The following is an 18,121-nucleotide window of genomic DNA, read 5'->3' on the forward strand; positions in this document are numbered from 1 at the left end:
AAAAAATGTGGCGATGCTCCATTTTTTTTGTGTTGTGTTGTTGGGCCATTTAGGCTTTTGTAAGATGAAATGATATTGTAAAGTAACATATGTATAGCTTTAATGCAGTTCAAGAGCAAATTTCCTTTATATTTTAGGTGTGTAACTACTCGACCACCACAAAGGGCAACCTTAGCATCCACATGCAGTCGGACAAGCACCTGAACAACATGCAGACACTGCAAAATGGAGGCACCATTTGCTCTGCGCAGGAGCAAGTGTTTGGACATACCCCAGGAGGAGTGGTGGCTGTCCCCTCAGTGACCCAGGCCAGTAGCCATCACCCTCCCCACCACCATCCTACACAGTCCTCCACCCATATGGCTGGACCGTGTGGGGCCCCCTCCCCAACCAAGCCTAAGAGCAAACCTACTTGGCGGTGTGAGGTATGTGACTACGAGACCAATGTGGCACGGAACCTGCGTATCCACATGACCAGTGAGAAGCACATGCACAACATGATGCTACTCCAGCAGAACGTGACTCAGATGCAGCATGGCCGGCTTGGCTTGGGAGCCATGCCTTCTCCCTCTGAGGCTGAGCTTTACCAATATTACCTGACCCAGAACATGAGCCTTCCACCAGGCCTCAAGATAGACCCAGCTGGAGCCGAGGCTCAGTTCCTGATGGGGAGCTTTCACCTGGATCCCAACATGGCCGCCCTGGCCCCTGCACTTGGTGAGCCCAATTTTGCCTCTCTTGCTCTCAGAAATGCCCCTTTTTGCCACAAAATCACCAAGTTCAGTTCAGAGATCTTTCTTTTGAATGATCTTTATTCCTAATTCATCACTTTACTGGAACACAGAACATTAATGTCATTCACACACAAAATGATGAGCAGAAATATAAACATATTGCCCGTCTCCACTGCTACATATACTAGGGAATTTATCACCACTTTTTACTTTTGGCCTGCCTTTCTTTCTCATGCCCTGAGGTATGCCTGCCCTAGTGAACTTGACACAATTCTCACATTTTACAAGCAGAGGGTTACTGAAGTAAAGAGGGAGAGGTAAAAGAAAGATAACAGCAGGGAGCTTACCCCAGACCCTCTCCATATTTCCTTACTGATAGTGTGCATGAAAATAGTCCTCACGAGAGTAGGCCTATGCTCAACGCCTTCATCTCACATCCATAGAAAATCCTTCTTGTGCACAAGACCAGTCTTCCAGTTACTTTCATCTACAAATAAACTAGCTGTACATTTAGCTATACTTGTGCCAAGTAACACACAGAAGCCCAGAGGAACTTTGTTCTTCCTTAACAAGACCTCTAAGTGACACTGTATCGATTTGATTATGACAGAATTTTTAAGTTAAATCTATGATACCCACTTTTGCTCAAAAAATTTGAGTTTTGGGGCAAAACCTATATTTTCTCCTCTCCCTGCCCTTCCCCTTAGGCAGCCACCCTCAGCTTTTTGTCATTATTCAGAAACTGTTGCTGAACTTCACCACTGGAGTTCTCCACTTTTCCAACTTTGTAATTGCAGCTATAAATTTTATCTTGGTCAAAGAAGGGAGGTTAGAGTGCTCAGCATGGGTAATTCAGCAGCATAGCAGAGTGTTTGGTGGACCAGTTACAACCCCACAGTTTGTACAGACTTGTCTACAACTGTCGCCAGTTCAAAGACACAAACAATAATTGATTGCTGTGACTAATTCTTTTCCCCCTCTTCTGCCATCTGGTTCATTTTCTTTTGAGGTGTAATAAGCATGTTACAAGGGAGGCAATGATGACACAGTCTGGGCCCATAAACGACAGTGGTGTCATCGTCGATTACACTTTAAGAAACTCTTCAAGTTGTCGTACACAAACACTCTGATATTAAATCTACAGTATGATACATAAGGCTCAGTAAACCTCTTGAAAGATTCTGCCATCACAAGGAGATCTCAGACCAGGTGGCTAAAGTTAGAGGTGCTCTTTCATGCTCTCACTGTGGATTTTTGACTTTTGTGTGTATTGCTGAAGCGATAGATAACATGACCTCACATGATCTCAGCCTCCTGGTAATCCTCGTCCCAAGAATCAGCTTCTGTAGTAATAGGAAGATATGAGATGGAGTGCAAGAGAGTAAAAGTGAAGGGAGGTGGATGTGACTTCTCGCTGTTTGTGCTGGAAATTGTTGTCTAACGTAGACTGTGAAACAGCAGAAAAAGACAAGTCATGCATCTATTCACTTTAAAACATCGTAATGGGCTCAGATTTTTTTAAGGTTTACATTAAAACATGTAACACTAGCAATCATATATATATATATATATCATTATATCATATACATTTACAATATTGTGGTTTCAATATAAAAAAGAAAACAGAAGCAAAGCTACAAATCAAGTTCTTGGTTCTACTGGTCTGCACAATAATTTAGTGAGGAACATGATCCAGGTCTGTGGTAAATCATTGAATCTGCATAGTAATAGTGCATGAGAGCCAGGTAGAAATGAGAGGTGCAAGGTGCAGGAAAAGACCGGACAGGGAAAGCGACTGGGCATGTGTGTACCTCTGTGCGTTTGTAAGCGAGAGAGAGTTTAAGAAGCCATGACTGGAGCTGGGTCTGTGAGTGATTTCAGAGGGCTTCTCAAAGGTCTCCCTCTCCTATAAAAACGCAGGTAATGGAGAAAAGTCCAAGAGCAGGCTGCATACTGCAGCAATAAATAAAAAGGAGCTGCTGGAATTAATTTAGTGTAAAGCCAGGCAGGGTCAAGCCTGCATGCTCAGGCTGGGCAGTGAAAGATTAAAGATCAGCAAGCAAAGGCAAAAACTCTGGTTGCTCTTACCTCATATTTTTAGAATTCATTTTTTAAGTCAGTTTTCCCAGACTGTATAGACATCAGTTCTGTGGTTGGTGTCATAGGATATGTGCTTGCCTTTTTCCCCCCCCCTCTTAGACTCAGTACCAAGCAGAATTTATCTGTTAGATGTACATATTGATTTAGAGGCAATCCGGAAGGAAAGAAGCAAAAGAATTCAAGCAGAGAAGGATTTTTTTATATTATTATTCAGTGAACAAGGGCGATGGATTTGATTTACAGTAATGTGTGCTTGAGAACTCCTTAGTACTTCAGTAATGATAAAATAACTTGCTTTTTCTGTGGCGCTCATGGCCTCTTGATTTAGAGGCAGGCCATGAAAGTGCACCTGCCCAAACAGGGCAATGTGTACGTTCATTATCTGGCAGTTTGAGGTTTTGGTCTTTGGGTTTTGGAAAAGTCCAGGCTTTGTTTTTTCTCAATTCAAAGCATGGATAGCTATAAATACATACATGCACATTAATATCATACCGACCAACAGAGTGTAGTTTTTCAAAGTTTCAGAATTTCGGTATTAATTAAGCTATGACTTCCTTTGAAAAATGTAAGTAAATTAATGAGAGAAAAAGTGATCTTTATAAACGGAACTCTGATTTAGACTGTAAGCTTTGAATGTGTTGAACACAATTAGAAGTGAATGTATGCAGCCATCTAAATACCTTTCTTTCCTCTTTTCCTCTTTCTTTTGTCTCTCTTTGTGTTCCATGTGCATTGTAGTAGGTGGGGAGATCCCTATGGACGTGCGGCTGGGCGGTGGGCAGTTGGTATCCGAAGAACTGATGACCCTAGGAGAAAGTCTATCACAAACCAGCGACCCCTCCCTCAAGCTCTTTCAGTGCGCTGTATGCAACCGCTTCACCACTGACAACCTGGATGTGCTTGGCATGCATATGGGAGCTGAACGCAGCCTACCGGAGGAAGAGTGGCGCGCTGTGGTGGGCGACTCTCACCAGTGCAAGTTGTGCCACTACACCACACAGCTTAAGGCCAACTTCCAGCTACACTGCAAGACAGACAAGCATGTGCAAAAGTACCAGCTTGTGGCCCACATCAAAGAAGGGGGCAAAGGCAACGAATGGCGCCTGAAATGTGTGGCCATAGGCAACCCGGTGCACCTGAAGTGCAACGCCTGCGACTACTACACTAACAGCCTGGAGAAGCTGAGGATGCACACTGTCAATACCCGCCATGAGGCAAGCCTCAAACTCTACAAGGTTAGTCGCCCACAAGCTCCTTTCTCACACCCACCACTCAACCTTGTCTGGACAATTTTAATAATATTGCCAGGAGAAGTAGTGTATTTGTGTCATATTTGGGAGGATTTATTATCCTATTCAACTTTGATAAGTTTTACACAAATAGCAAAATGTGTCTTAATCCTCTGTCCGCTAACTTGATATCCCTTCGCAAAACATGTTAATGTTCTAGTAATAGTAGGCCACACCACTAAACTAGTCGCTCTCCCAGTGCATGAATGATAGCTTTGTTGTGTAACTCTTGCCTTCCAAGTAGTCATATAGAGGCAGGGTCACAGTGCTGCCATGAGGAGAACATGGCAGGTGAAGCTGGTTTGGAGGCTTAGGGGTGAATCAGTAGGAGACGAATGAAGAAGTGTGAAGAGACAGAGGTTTGGTGCTAATACTCCTCGGAGCGGGAAAGGCTGAATCGTTCTCGACAGCCGTATTGATTTTTGCTGGACTTGGAGCTTCACCTTCTCCTCTAATCATTCCATAATAGCCAATGGATGAACACTCTCCGAACAAATGGCCATAAATCTAACAGGCCTGATTCCACTTAGGTACCTATCCTGTGTGTCTGCGGCTTTGGCCACTCTGCGCTTAACCCAAACTGGCATAGCTGCACATGCACACACACATACAACACATACAACAAAACACTTACAGTGACAGCATACACTCCCTGTCTGTAGGCCTACACTACATACATATCAACACAATCTAACATACAACACTGTAATGTGCACTGTCTCCTAGTAGATTTGACCTTTTTTTGTAATAAGTCCGCTCCATTGTCATGTGTTTGACACTTAAAAAGCAAACAGGAAAAGTATTTAAACAGCGCTATTGCTTGACACTTTTTTGGTATCTTAGTATATTATAGTATGATGTCTTTTTGGAAAGGAGCCACTAAAAGGCATGTGAAAAATGTGCTGCTTCAAGTGTGATATTTTTAATCACATTAAAAACTAAGGGGAAGTGGTCCATTTAAACCCCCTCAAAAAGGGTGTCTATTTGAAAATCATGCAGGATTATGAGCGGATCCTCAGAACCACTGGCATAACAGACATGTTTCCTGTCCACAAAGCCTTGGTACTGGAATCACAGTAAGAGAGAAAGTGTTAAAGGGGAAGGTGTGATGTAGGGCTCCTAGTACAGAGGGGCCAGGGGACACAGAGGGTGTTGAGTGGAGACTATGCGGTTTGCACCATAACAAGCAGGAGCACTGCAGGAACATTTTCAAATGCACAGGGTATTTATAGATGTATAGAAATGCAAATATGCAACATAATCTGCAAATGTGTTGAGTCAGTTGTGAGACAGCAGAAAAGCATAGCCTGTTATCCTTCTGTCTTTTTCCAACCCATGGTCATCCTCTCCTGGCCTTCGCTGCTGGACTTACTGGCCCACATTCCAATGACAGTATCACATTAGACCAAAATAGGCAGGCTCTGGCATACACTCTCTCTCTCTCTCTCTCTCTCTCTCTCTCTCTCTCTCTCTCTCTCTCTCTCTCTCTCTCTCACTATCTCTCTTCCTCACACCTTTTGGAGAGAGAGACTTTTTTGTCTCTCAGAATTTTATATTACATTATGCTTTCCACTTTGCTGTAAGCCCGGAAGGCAGAAGAGAAATATTTCTTTTTTCCTTTCGTCTCTTTTTTCGCACAAGTTTTTAGAGAAGAGACATATGTCATACTGCAGCTCAGACTGTGGGGGATTAAATATGTACAACACATCCAGGCATGATCATTTTTTATGACTTAAGCCTCTTAAGATGGCTCCATATTTCTTAAAACCAATTGATCTTCTGAGTAAGAGTGTGTGCATTTGTCCAGAAATTACCTGCTCTCCCAACCCGAGAATACTGCGGTCCTCATAAACTCTCCTTCCAGACACTACTCAAAAACAGAGATGTTCTGTAGTTGACAAGAATTATTACAATACTTTATGACTCACAAATGTGATTAGCGGACAACAAGTACATGGTTGTGAGGCCTCTTTGGCAGCAAAGGCTCCCCATTTGACTTGATGTTACAGTCTTCATACTACATTTGATTTACTGGCCTGGTAGAAATACTGACAGGCTGAAACCCACAGTGGCTCACAAGCCTGTAAACCCAACTTGGTATATTATGCAAAGACGAAAAAAGGAAAATCACCATTCATTTATTCTTCCCCAAAGAAATCCGATGCAAATAGCACCGTTTTTAACCTTTTTGGGGAGAAAATAAATCATCAAGTCAGCATAAACAGGCTGTATGATGTGGGAGATGCTTGGGACACTTCACCCAAATCAAACTGGTTTGCATTAAACAGGCCCTTTGTGTGCATAGCTCCATATAAATTGGAGCCTGTAATTACTGGAATTAAAAAGGAAGGTTTAAACTGAGGGCTAAGCTGGATGGGATAATTTGAGAGTTTGTGGTATGCGGCCCATATTAGGGCTTTCTAAAAATATCACCCCCACCACCCCAACTATTGGAATGTTCCAAAAGACCACAGAAAGATCCTGCCAGTCATCCTGACCACACGGACCACCACACAGCGGGGGGGGCGATGCCGTCTTCCCCTGTGTGCTGTGTTCTCAGCTGAGACACTTCCAACACTGTGCTCTTTAACTAACTTTGGCTTTCTCTTATTCCAATGAACCATAGGGTTTATGGTGACTCTTATGACAGCATGATGGCTACCCATCTGCTCTAACAATGGTCACTCCTAAGCACAAACAGATGGGTCCTTTTGCAGCATCCAGATAACCCCAAATTTAGTTTGTGTACTGTATGTTTTTAGAACATGAAGCTGAGACTCACTCTTCTTGAACAAACCCGGCTTCCATTCTCATTTTACAGTTAGCCCATACATAATACTGTGTGTGAATATGATAGCCCTTATACTAGCAGCAGAAGGCCTCAGGGCTTGGCTATGTGTTAGTGTGGAGGTGAGATGAGTGGAGCTAATCCAGCTCCCAGGCCCTGGCTGTTCTGGCCAGACAGAAAGGGTGGGGCCTATCAGGCCTAGCCACAGGCCTCAGCTTCCAGTCAAGGGTTGGGGGAAAGGGGAGGAGCATGGGGAGTTAGCTGGCTACCTTCTTTGTCTCGAGGGCCGGTGCAACCGGCGGTAATTGAGATTGATTGGATGTTATTTTTCCTCTTGCAAATGTAGTCCATTAGCTTGGCACATGCATAATCAGTTTAGAGCGCAGTTAGCCGAATGTAATCATGTTCCTCGGTGTCTGCTAGCACAAAATCCACTCCAGATGCCGCTTGACCATGGAAAGAAAGGGAGAAAGTGCCGTCACTATCAGATGGGGAATCTTTAACCAAGGAAGTCCTGACACCCCTTCCTCTGTCCTGGTCCCGCTCTATTGAGCACACACATAACTATGCAAACTTCTCACCTATCTCTCTCTCCACCTTACCCACTCAGTCACATCCACTGTCTGCTCCTTACCTATGAGAGCATAGTGTTAAGTGGAGCCCAGCGGCTGGCCCATTAACTAACACAATACATCTGTATCTTGAATGTAGTTACTGCTCTTATTTTACACTTCAGTGCAATCCAAAATAATCAGTGAACACTGAGGAAAGACAATGTCTACACTCTGCAGAGGGCAAATAATCACAACGAAACATGAAAGAGGGAAAGAGGCAGTAATGTAAATGACGGGATTAGTGGTTACATGAAAAGGCATTAAGGGGGTTCGCTGATGATCCTACTCAGCAGAAGCACTGGCTTCTCAGTCTCAGGAATGCAAACCGTGTTGACCCCTGCCCATTAATGATCATTACTACCAGGATTGACTCCAATTCTCTTGGGCTATACAATAGTTTGTTGTTGGAGTACAACCACTAATTGGTCATAGCTATACAAAATATCAATCAAATGGAGATCATTAGTATTTCAGACTCATGCAGGAGATAAGTCCTGCTGACTAAGACTTAGGCCAAGTGCCCACTAGATGACAGGATGCCTGATTGTAGTGTCCCAGATGAGTTTTTTTGATTTTTCTGGAATGTCCCAATAATTCTTGATATTTTTTGCAAGTCTTATCGTGTGGGCAGACGAATGTGGCAAAGTTGTCACCCTGGCCAACCTCAAGACAAATATTACAGCAGGTATTATGAGATATCCTCTGGCGAAATGACATCCAGCGGGCGCCTGGCCTTACCCGCTTACCCACCAGATATTTCTAAGAAGAGGAGGGGTAGGAGGAGGATGGAGAGACAGACAGGAGAGAGGGGATGGGGGCGACAGGAGGGTTGGAAGGATAGATACTCGGCTAATTATCATGGCTAGCCTATGATTGTTCAGTAATAGTGCTCAGTGGGAAAGGTTGCAGCAGTTCCAGGAAGAGCTGAGCTCTGATTTACTGGTACTACCGCTCTAATAAAGCGCTTGCTGCACATCCTGGGAGACAGCCCATTCTCTCCTTTCACATGCACAACCGTGTGAATGCAGTGCGTGTGTGTGTGTGTGTGTGTGTGTGTGTGTGTGTGTGTGTGCAACACACACACACACATACAGAGCAATCTTGAAATCTAAAGTGCCAGCAGATGACAACATAGGGCTCATGAAATGTACCATTTTAATTGCTCAAAGAGACGTTCTTATAATATGATTCCGTACAAGTGATGTACGTGTGATAAAAGGCATCACGCTAAGGAAGTATTTAAATTCTGGATAGGCCCCAGTAACACCTCACCAACTCACTAACACAGTCATTGTCCTGAACCCCAGTTACCCTCTTTGTGTCAGTAGTTGCCTGCAGGAAGTTGAGCTCTAGTGTCCTACCTCAAACTGATCTCAGTTACTCTGAGTTGTGAGTGGAACGAGGAAGGAGTGGCATTCAACAGAAATCAGGGTGAATTGGAGAGAGGGGTTGTCAGGCTGGGGGGCTAGTAGGGCTTAGTGTTTGGAAGTGTGCAAGAGTTTCACAACTTTTCTAGCTCACACCCCTTGTGAAGGCCAGGGAGAGGTTTTCACCTGTGGCACAGCTGCTGCTGCTGCTGCTGCTGCTATTCATTGTATGTGCAACAGCCCTACTGTTGGTTATGCAGGGACTAAAGAGTGACAGTGAATGAAAGCGAAAGACGGGGAGCAGATAGCTACTTAGACAGGGGAGGATGGTCTTTTCCCAGCTTTTTTTTGGCTGTGGCTGTTTACCACAATTGCCAGAGTTAAAAGGGCCCAGTGCATTACAAGACCAGGTTCTTGGTCCTGGGTCTGTGGTGGCGATAGAGATGCATTCTCTTTGTTCCATCACACATAGCCATAGGAGGATTAGAGAAAGGGTAGAGATGATGTGTTACATTGTTAGCTGGGAGTTGGAGATCCTTGGTCATTGTGTTAATGGTTGTTTGTTTTGATAAGATTTTTTGTTTTTGGACCAGATCAGCAGTGCACGATTCTGCTAACGTGCAAGGAAGCCGATGATCCTGTTATCTCCAAGCTGATCAGTGGAAAAGGCAGATTGGTGTTTGGGGAAGGAAAGGAATAGGAGGCATGGTTCTATCAGTTTTTATGACTGGGGTTCATAACAGTTCAAAGCAGAGATAAGTTCCACTTAGTGTACAGTAGGAGATTTTGTCACTGTAGGTAGTTCTGTATGGTGTAGATACAGTTTGTACCTCCCACCAGATCAACCCCTTTTGACAGACAAGAAACAGTTTCACATAACTGTCAAACTTCCTTAACTCTATACCCCTCAGTCCACTCTGCCTACGTAATATTGCTTTTTCTCTCTCCCCTTTCCTATCTTTTGGTGTTGTCTCCACACTATTAATAGACTTAGCAAATAGGTGTGAAGGGACCCACAAAATAAACCAGTATGGCTATTGAATCAGTGGGTGGTCTAAAATGGGGATCTGCTTCAGGTTAAATATCTTTAATCCGACCATGCTGCAAAACTAAACATTCTCCTCAGCTACATCCTCTGTCGGCGTGCCCCATCCCACTCCGTCTACTTACTCTTCAGCTTGTAAAAAGTTCCTTGCTCCTCACTTGAGAGCAAAGTAATGTTAACGTTATTGTCAACACACTGATTCTCTTATTAAATCAACAGATCTAGCTACCATAAAAAAGAGGGCACATAAAGCTTTACAGGCTTGAAAACGTCTTTAAATTGTGTGATTATGACAAATGGTAAAATAAAGTTCTTTCCTTTAAAGTGATTGTAGGAGATTGGGGCCGTATTGAGAGGACAATAACATCTTGGAGAAAGTTCTTTCTGTAGCAAATGGAGGGTCTCTAATCTGTGTTATACCTCTGCTCTGCCTGCTTCTGTCGTGTCAAGATGATATTACAGATATATCGGTCATGTTCCTGTGTTTTTACTATCCCAACTGTAAAGATGCCAGAGAGATAGTATTCCATTTTCCTTTTCTTCAAAAAGTCTAGGATTCCGTTTAATCTGGGGCCTCTATCATTTCTTATGGATTGAATATGTATCTGGCAGTCAAACTGCAGTAAAATGAGATTCCATGTAGGCGGAATGCCAACACATTTACATACACACAAATTACTATAAACACAAATGATAAAGGCCTTTTCATGTTTTGCAAATCCCAAACTGCCCCACTGACCAAGTTTATATTTCTTGTTTGATGGTCAAGTATATATCTGGAATTATGTGTGATTGCCCATAGGCCCACCAGAAATGATAATATAGTAACACTAATGCTACTTTTAGAATTGTATTGCTCTAAAGAGCACCTTAACGTAGGCTCTATTTTTTTGTTAGTTGTAAGATGAAAGCTGCAGAATGCAGTTCGAAACACTGAAAGACATCAAATCTAGCTGCTTATGTACTTTGAGTTCATGCAAACACACAGTGTTGCTATTATGGCTTGACTGAAGCATCTCACAGGTCTTTTTGCCCAACTGGTCAATACATCTGGTGACCTATAGCCACTGCACCTATAAGACTAACGGTGGCAATTGGCAGGTAAACACTGCTTTGATGAGGCCAGATGGAGGCTCCTGTGAATCTATGTAGCTCCTAAGCTGAAGGGATGGAGAGAGTGAGGCAGGCAGGCTTACCGGCTCTGTGCCATCAATACATCAGTGGCTAAGCCACCAGATTAATGGCCTCCGAGTGGTCAGGGCCACAAAACTACTCAGCTCTGAGGTCTGTGTTCAGTGGAGCTGTACATGAAAGCAAGGTAGGGGAGGAGGAGGTCTTAGGTACCAGGATGAGCACACAGGGACCTCTATTCTGTTTGGGTTTGGCCTACAGAGTAGAGTCATGGGACCGATACATTTTACAGAATGATAGATATGTGCCCTGGCTGTTGTTTCATTCCCACTTGTAAGACCAAAAGGATGTTTGAGTAGCTAAACACAACATTCTAAGCAGTACTAAGTCATTTTATAAGTATTTATAAGTGAGGACATTTAGTTTGCAAGCACAACCTGTTGGCTTTGTTGTTTGTTGGAAGGCAGCTTGGTTAAAACTGATGCTTAATTTACACTACTGCTCAGAACATGTACTGCCTTTTTTTCACCTAGTTTTTTTGTTTGTTTAAACAAATCTGCCCCTCTGGTCTTTCAATTTTGTGTTGCATCGATTACTGTTGGATTGCATAACTCCAGACATTTCTCGATTTCATTTGTTTTTAGTGATGTGCCAGAGAGGTGCTGATGCTTGCATGCATGCTAGCTAACCTCAAATAAGTCTTTTTTGTCTAGTGAAAAGTCCACATCTCCACTCTGTGACCACTATCAAGGCTTGAGTAAAAAATAACCATCCACCAGTTTCCGAAGGATCATTTTCTGGATATAATTCTTATTTGAAACGGTGGGGCCTCAGAGGCCCTTTCTTTAGTGCCAAGAGAGAATAGCCATCTCTTCCTGAACTTCATGGCACTGGTTGTCCATCCATGTTTTGCGTAATTGCTCCGTGCTTGAGTCCAGGGTTAGAACTGGGAGCAGTAAATCTATCAGTGTTATGCAGACAATGTTTTCTCCAGATGTAGAAGAAAAGATTTCATCCTTTTGTAATTAAGCGGTGCAGCCCAGGGTGTCATACGTTTTTTATTGGGTTCTCTGGAAGATCATTTTGCACCTTGTTTTCTCATCATGCCTTTTATTCTTCAATACAAAAGATGGATAAAATGGAAAGACGAAAATGGAAAAACTAGCAGAGAATAGAATCTCTTGTTTAAATTGTAATATGGAAATTACGAGGTAGTGATGTAAGAGGTAGTGTTGAGGAGTGCGGGGTGGAGACACAAAGGGGACAAAGGCATAGTCATGGAACCAAGGCAATTACATAGTTTCCCTGATGAAGAATATCAGGGGGAAAAAAAATCTTTTTTAACCCCAGGAATGTTCCCCAATGTTATCTTTCCCACGGGTGCCATCTTCTACACCTGTGTTCTACTTTAAACTAAGAGAGAGAGGGGGAGTGAGTTGTAGAAAGTGATAGTGAGTAAAGGAGAGATAGACAGCTTTAAGAGTTGGGGACGAGAATGCTCTTCAGTTTCTCAAGGGCACAGATACTTTATGGCCTCCACATTCCTGCATGACAAACTGATGCCCAGAATAGACAGAGTGGCGTTGGAGAAAAAAAAAAGAGTTTAACTACTATGCCTTTAAGCCCCACCCCAACATATCATCTCTGTTCCTTGCTCACCTTCACCTCACCCTGCTTCGTTTATGTGGCAAACCTCAGGGTCACACTGTCTGAAGCTTTTTTTTTACTAGCCAAAGCTGGTGAAAGCGAAGGACTGAAGTGCAGGCTTTTGTTCAGTGTAAGCAGCTCCACACATTTTTGTTTTATAAAGTCCTTTTCAATCTCATGTTGATTTACAGAGGCCTCTTTCCTCTGAGCTCTCTTCAGAAGAGCAGACAGCAGAGGAAGTCACCATAGCCACTGAACTTAGCTCAGTGGCTCAGTCCCAGATCATATACTATCTTCCCTCACTGCCTTCCTTGCCAGCCCCACAAACTCTTTTTTATAATGTCACCACATTCAATCAACACTAGCCCTAAAATTAAGGACTGCTGAATAATTCAAACTTGGATCCTTCTTTCAGATGACCTATCTCTGTCACTAGATAGGAATGTCCTTAATTTATGCTTGTTAGGTTGGAATTGTCATGTTGAAATAATTTGAACCATAAGGGCTGTCTGTGCAGCTACTGTTTAAATGAGAACTCTGGGAGCTGTTAAAGTTTGAACATGAAATTGTGAGATCTGGAATGCAAATTATTATTCAAATTATCAATGTATTAATTTGCATGCTGAGAGGCGTGAGGGAGAGAGAGAGTATCTTAATAACTTCTGTAAAGCAAACTATTTTATTATTTGTTGATGTTTCAGGAGTGAGGGCGTATTCATTTTGCAGTTATGAGTCCCAGTGTGACTTTAATCTTTCTCTGTCTTTCACACTCAAAACATGCTTTTGTGCTCACCAACGTTCAGGCACATCTTCCTGTTTCTCAGGAAGTATCCTTTCACAGATGACTTACAGAAGATGTGAAGAGTACAACAGCAGCTTTGGAGACACTATGGCCTCCTAATACAGATCTCCTAGTTTTCTTTGCAATCAGCTCATTTTGAATTTCTGGGGAGATGAAATGTCAAAATGTCTGGGGTTATGGGATATTAAATATACTTAAACCACAGACTTAAGCCTTAAGTAGTTGAAACTGGTTAAGTGAGGAGCCAAATAAAGTTAAACCCTTCAGAACATGGAATTATTCTGAGAAAAGACAAAGAGAGATTTCAGGACCTTCTGTTTGTACTCTAATATCCTACCATCTTCTCTCTCACATCAAATGGAGCTTATCATTCAATTGTCGTCAATGTACAACGTTTCTCCTTTTTCTTAACTTAGTTTAGTCTGCACTTTGATTACTGAGTGGTTAGGGGAAAAGGATGGTATAATTTGGTGATAGTTCTATGGATGTTTATTATCTGTGATCTTCTGGGATTTTTGCTTCTTTGAGTGGTCATATTAGATAAGGAGCAAGTTTGTGACCCAGCAGCCAGTAAATTAAGGCCAACATAAAATAGAGAAAAACATATGTGTTTTGAATTTCATTCTAATAACTTATCATTGAAGGATTGGGTGGCTCATAGCAGAATACTAACCATAAGTGGCGCATGTAGTTAAGAGAGCTCAGTCCTTGCATCTGGAAGGGAGGTTAGGGTTTTTTAGATGAGATATCCAGCATTGGCGTATTCCCAGTATTCAACTTAACTTTTAAATCATTAAAAATGATGAAGCCATCTCCACAAAGTCAGGGGTTTATATATGAAAATCAAACACCATCTGCCATCTCTGATCAGAAGCAACAGCCATCAGGCCAGGGTTACCAAGGCAGAACAGGAAAAGCCATTAACTGCCAATCACTGCATCGATCGACAAGCCAGTCCACCACTACCACCCCCTCTCTACCCCCACCCACCCCTGCCCACAGACACACACATACAGTTCATCGGCTTTTACTGTACAGTGCACACAAATGCACAAACGCATGCACGTGCACATAGCCTTGCCTTTACCACTATCTCTTTGTGCACCCGCACAACATGATGGGTAACATTTGGTCGAGTTTGTCTCTTTCCCGCTTGAACCGTGTTATCTTTTAAATTATCTTGAGTCTAGATTGCAGGATCAACATTCTGTTCAGTTTAGATAAAGGTTGTCTGACTTTTCTTTATTGGCTCAGTAAACCCAATGTGTTACTTGAAGGACAGTCAAGATGCCGTTAAAAAGATATTTCCTTCTGAGCATAGGTTTGTAATCTCCTCATTACCGAAATGCATCTCAGTAAAGTCCATTGCCCTGTCAAAATGAGAGTAGACACTTCATTCTGCTTGGTCTCCCTCCACATTTTTGGAGTCAACCCCCAGATAAAAAGGGAACTAATAGAGTCAGTGAAGGGCAAAAAGGAAAAAAAACAAGATTGATTTTTTTCTTCTTCTACATTTTCAATGGTGTCGCTAGAACTGAGGGTCATTAGAAGAATATTTACCTACTTCCCAATCTAATAGAGATGCTGTATATCAGAGTGATCTAGATCAGAGGTCAGGGCAGGGGGGAGCAATTAAAGTGTATGGATCCAGAAGCTCTGGGCCCATCACATTGTGTGTGTGTTGTAGGCAGAAACAGATGAACTAGAAGGGAGGCAGAGCCAATCTTTTTGTACATGGCTGTATTAGTTAATAAAGCGTTGTAGCTGATGAACTAGTGATGCGTCAGTTAGGGACACTAATGCATATGTGTGTTTAAGCACTCCACACACAGGAATATGCTTAACTATGCTGTTACTTGCTTTGGTTGGATTGGCCTTCTCTGAGGCCACACAATAGCCAGAGACAGAACAGATATGATGGATGTGGCCTGGGGCCTATGTGCTCGCTCTGCATCTGCGGTGGCCTCATCCACACATCAGCCACCGGGAGAGGGAGGGAACGCAGTAGGGAGGGAGCGATGGAGGGCAGAGATACAAACCAGACCAGCCATTTTCCTCGTTCCGCTCATAAATATTTGTGTGGCTGATTTATAAACAGTGGAGCAAGAGAACAGATCAAAGTGAACTGTAACGCTTATATAAAACTGGGGCTTTTTCACGACACTGCCCTACACACCATGCCCGTGCCTATTAAAGACAAAGCTATATATCATGAGGCATATTGGCAAGAGCACTGAATGGCCACTCACTTTAGAGCTCGGTCTTCCCCCAGTTGTGACTGTTCGTATAGCACAATCATTCCAAGTCTCTCAAACACTAGTTAAAGGCCATCAATGTGTGATATAGCTAAACCTCAACCTTCTCTTAGCCTGTGTAAACTCCCCCGAGGTCAGTGGCTACTTAGGTGAATTTTAAATGGCTGTAATAATGCGAGGCAGCCATATTAAAACATAGCAATGCAGTGAAGAGTCACCGTGTCCTGGTAGTGGTAGAGTAGTGTTTGTCACACTAGACAGCTGCACATGCTGATTCAGGCAACACAAAGGCCAAGCCTCCTGTACAGCAGAGCGGAGGGATTAGGGTAAAACAGTGTATGTACATACGTGTGTGTGTGTGTGTGTGTGTGTGTTGGAGTATAGTACTGGCCTCATGTGTCCAAGCACTGGCAGACACGGACATCAACGACCATAGCACTCTAGGCCTGTTAGGAGCAGAGCAGACATTCCCCACCTACGAGCAGTGTTTACCTGCTGCCCCCACAAATGACACACTCACACACACATATATCTCCCATCCTAACCCAGCCCCCAACCCCACCATTCATTTCCCGCTCTGGGTGCAAATATGAGGGAGAAAGATGTGCTCTCCTCAGCCTCTCTGATTAAGAACAGTTATAGCTGGCAGATGCAGAGCAGCGCCATGAAAATGGCTGTTCGCTGACCTCTGTGGGAGGGAGAATAGCACGGATAACGGGAGAGAAAAGAAGGCCTATTTCAATGGAGATTCCCCCCTTTGTCCACCAGCAGGACAGGGTGTGCTCAGTGTGGTGAGGCCTGGGAGAGTTCCTGCTAAACAGCCTGTCTCTCTGTCAGCCTGTCTGTGTGTGAGTGCCTGGAGACATCTGGTTCTCTAGCTGTGAGAACACAGTGGCATTATTTTTTCAGGCACGTCACCTAGTGCTTACATAACACATGGGTTCAGGTTTTTGCTCGACGGCATGGTGAATTTTTATAATTGGCCTCTGTATTATACAGAAAGGATTTGAGACGGTTTGTTTTATAGCATATTGGTACAGTAAATGGGAAAGAGAATCCAGATGTGTTTCTATAGCGTCCCGCAGTAAGTAGTATGATGGTGTGCTGCTATCTTGAATGTAGATGAAGCACTCCTTGTCTTATATTTTGCTTTTCTATTGTATATATTGTATATGGCGTGTGAGTTTGATCATGTAGGCAGGTATTGTAGAAGGGTTTGAGAGAGAGAGAGAGAGAGAGAGAGAGAGAGAGAGAGAGAGAGAGAGAGAGAGAGATTGGCTGCAGATTGTTTTACCCCTGGTGAGTCTGAGTTTCTGTGCAGGGAGTTCAAAGTCCTGCTGAACATTAGAGGGCTGATGCTGAGTGAGGCTGACTAGCTGCAGCCTGTGGTCTGGGAAGGGTTACTGAATTATTACTGATGGTTTCAGGGGTAACTGTCCGACCACAGGACTGGGGAATATTAATCATTTATTTGATTGTCCGCATGTGCTGATTAATCAATTTGAGTAGGATCTGCAGGATTAACTACCCTATTATTCCCCTGTAAGAACAGATAAGAGATAAGACTTTAAAATATCATATTCCATTTATCATTTATTTTTAGGTCCCTGCTGATGAGGGTGAAATAAAAACTGAGGTGAGATTATGCAGAACAGCAACATGGGGAAAGCATTGAGGGAGGAGAATAAGGGAAGAATGGATGAGGAGAGAAAAAAAATCTCTTAACTGCAGATTTTAGTACTTCAGTAGATTGGGGGGGGGGGGGGGGGGATACAGCTTTGTATTTCTTCAAACATGGCACAGAAACCAAGTTGTGCAGCTGGGAGCGAGAGAGCAGAGAGAAAAGGGGGGAGGAGAGACATGAGGAACAGGAAGTTGATGGGAAAGTGATAGCTGTCTCCACCTGGAGTATAGCCTGAGCTGTGTGCTGAGAGGGAAGGCAAAGCAAGGGAGAGGAGTGAGCTGCTGCATTTGATTCCCATTCTGTTCTCTGGTTTCGGTAAGTTTAGCTCTCATACCAAGTATAGCTAGATAACTGATCCAACAATGTCACAATTCCTGTTTACCCCACTCACTATCTATTCAGTCTATAAATTCTCAATCTGCCAGCTGTTTAATGTGTTATGTCATGTGGTAATGCCTTTGATTCCAACATGCCTCCGTTTGTAAATACAAGAGGCACTCAAAAGGCTGTGGTTTCTTTACAAGCATGGCGCCCCCGGCGCTTTGGTTGGGAATGCATTGAGAGGAAGAAGGATTGGAAGAGTAAGGGAGGGAGTGAGAGGTGGTTAGAAACTGTATACACTTCCCGTTGCTCCTCTGCCAACCCTTCTCCCCGCTGCCTCTGGT

General features: G+C 43.3%; 1 protein-coding gene across 2 annotated transcripts in view; it reads left to right on the plus strand.

The window, feature by feature from the left end:
• zfhx3b (zinc finger homeobox 3b) overlaps positions 1-18,121 on the plus strand; it is a 136,785-nt gene that overhangs the window by 49,377 nt on the left and 69,287 nt on the right. For both annotated transcript variants that reach the window (XM_068731092.1, XM_068731093.1), the window contains exons 3-4: positions 138-717; positions 3,573-4,069. In XM_068731092.1, the coding sequence (XP_068587193.1) occupies positions 138-717; positions 3,573-4,069 (1,077 nt within the window). The remainder of the gene's footprint in view (positions 1-137; positions 718-3,572; positions 4,070-18,121) is intronic.

The sequence above is a fragment of the Cebidichthys violaceus genome, unplaced genomic scaffold (assembly GCF_023349555.1).
Source record: "Cebidichthys violaceus isolate CVI_PGR_0920_01 unplaced genomic scaffold, fCebVio1.0.p SCAF_5, whole genome shotgun sequence".
Classification (NCBI taxonomy): domain Eukaryota; kingdom Metazoa; phylum Chordata; class Actinopteri; order Perciformes; family Stichaeidae; genus Cebidichthys; species Cebidichthys violaceus.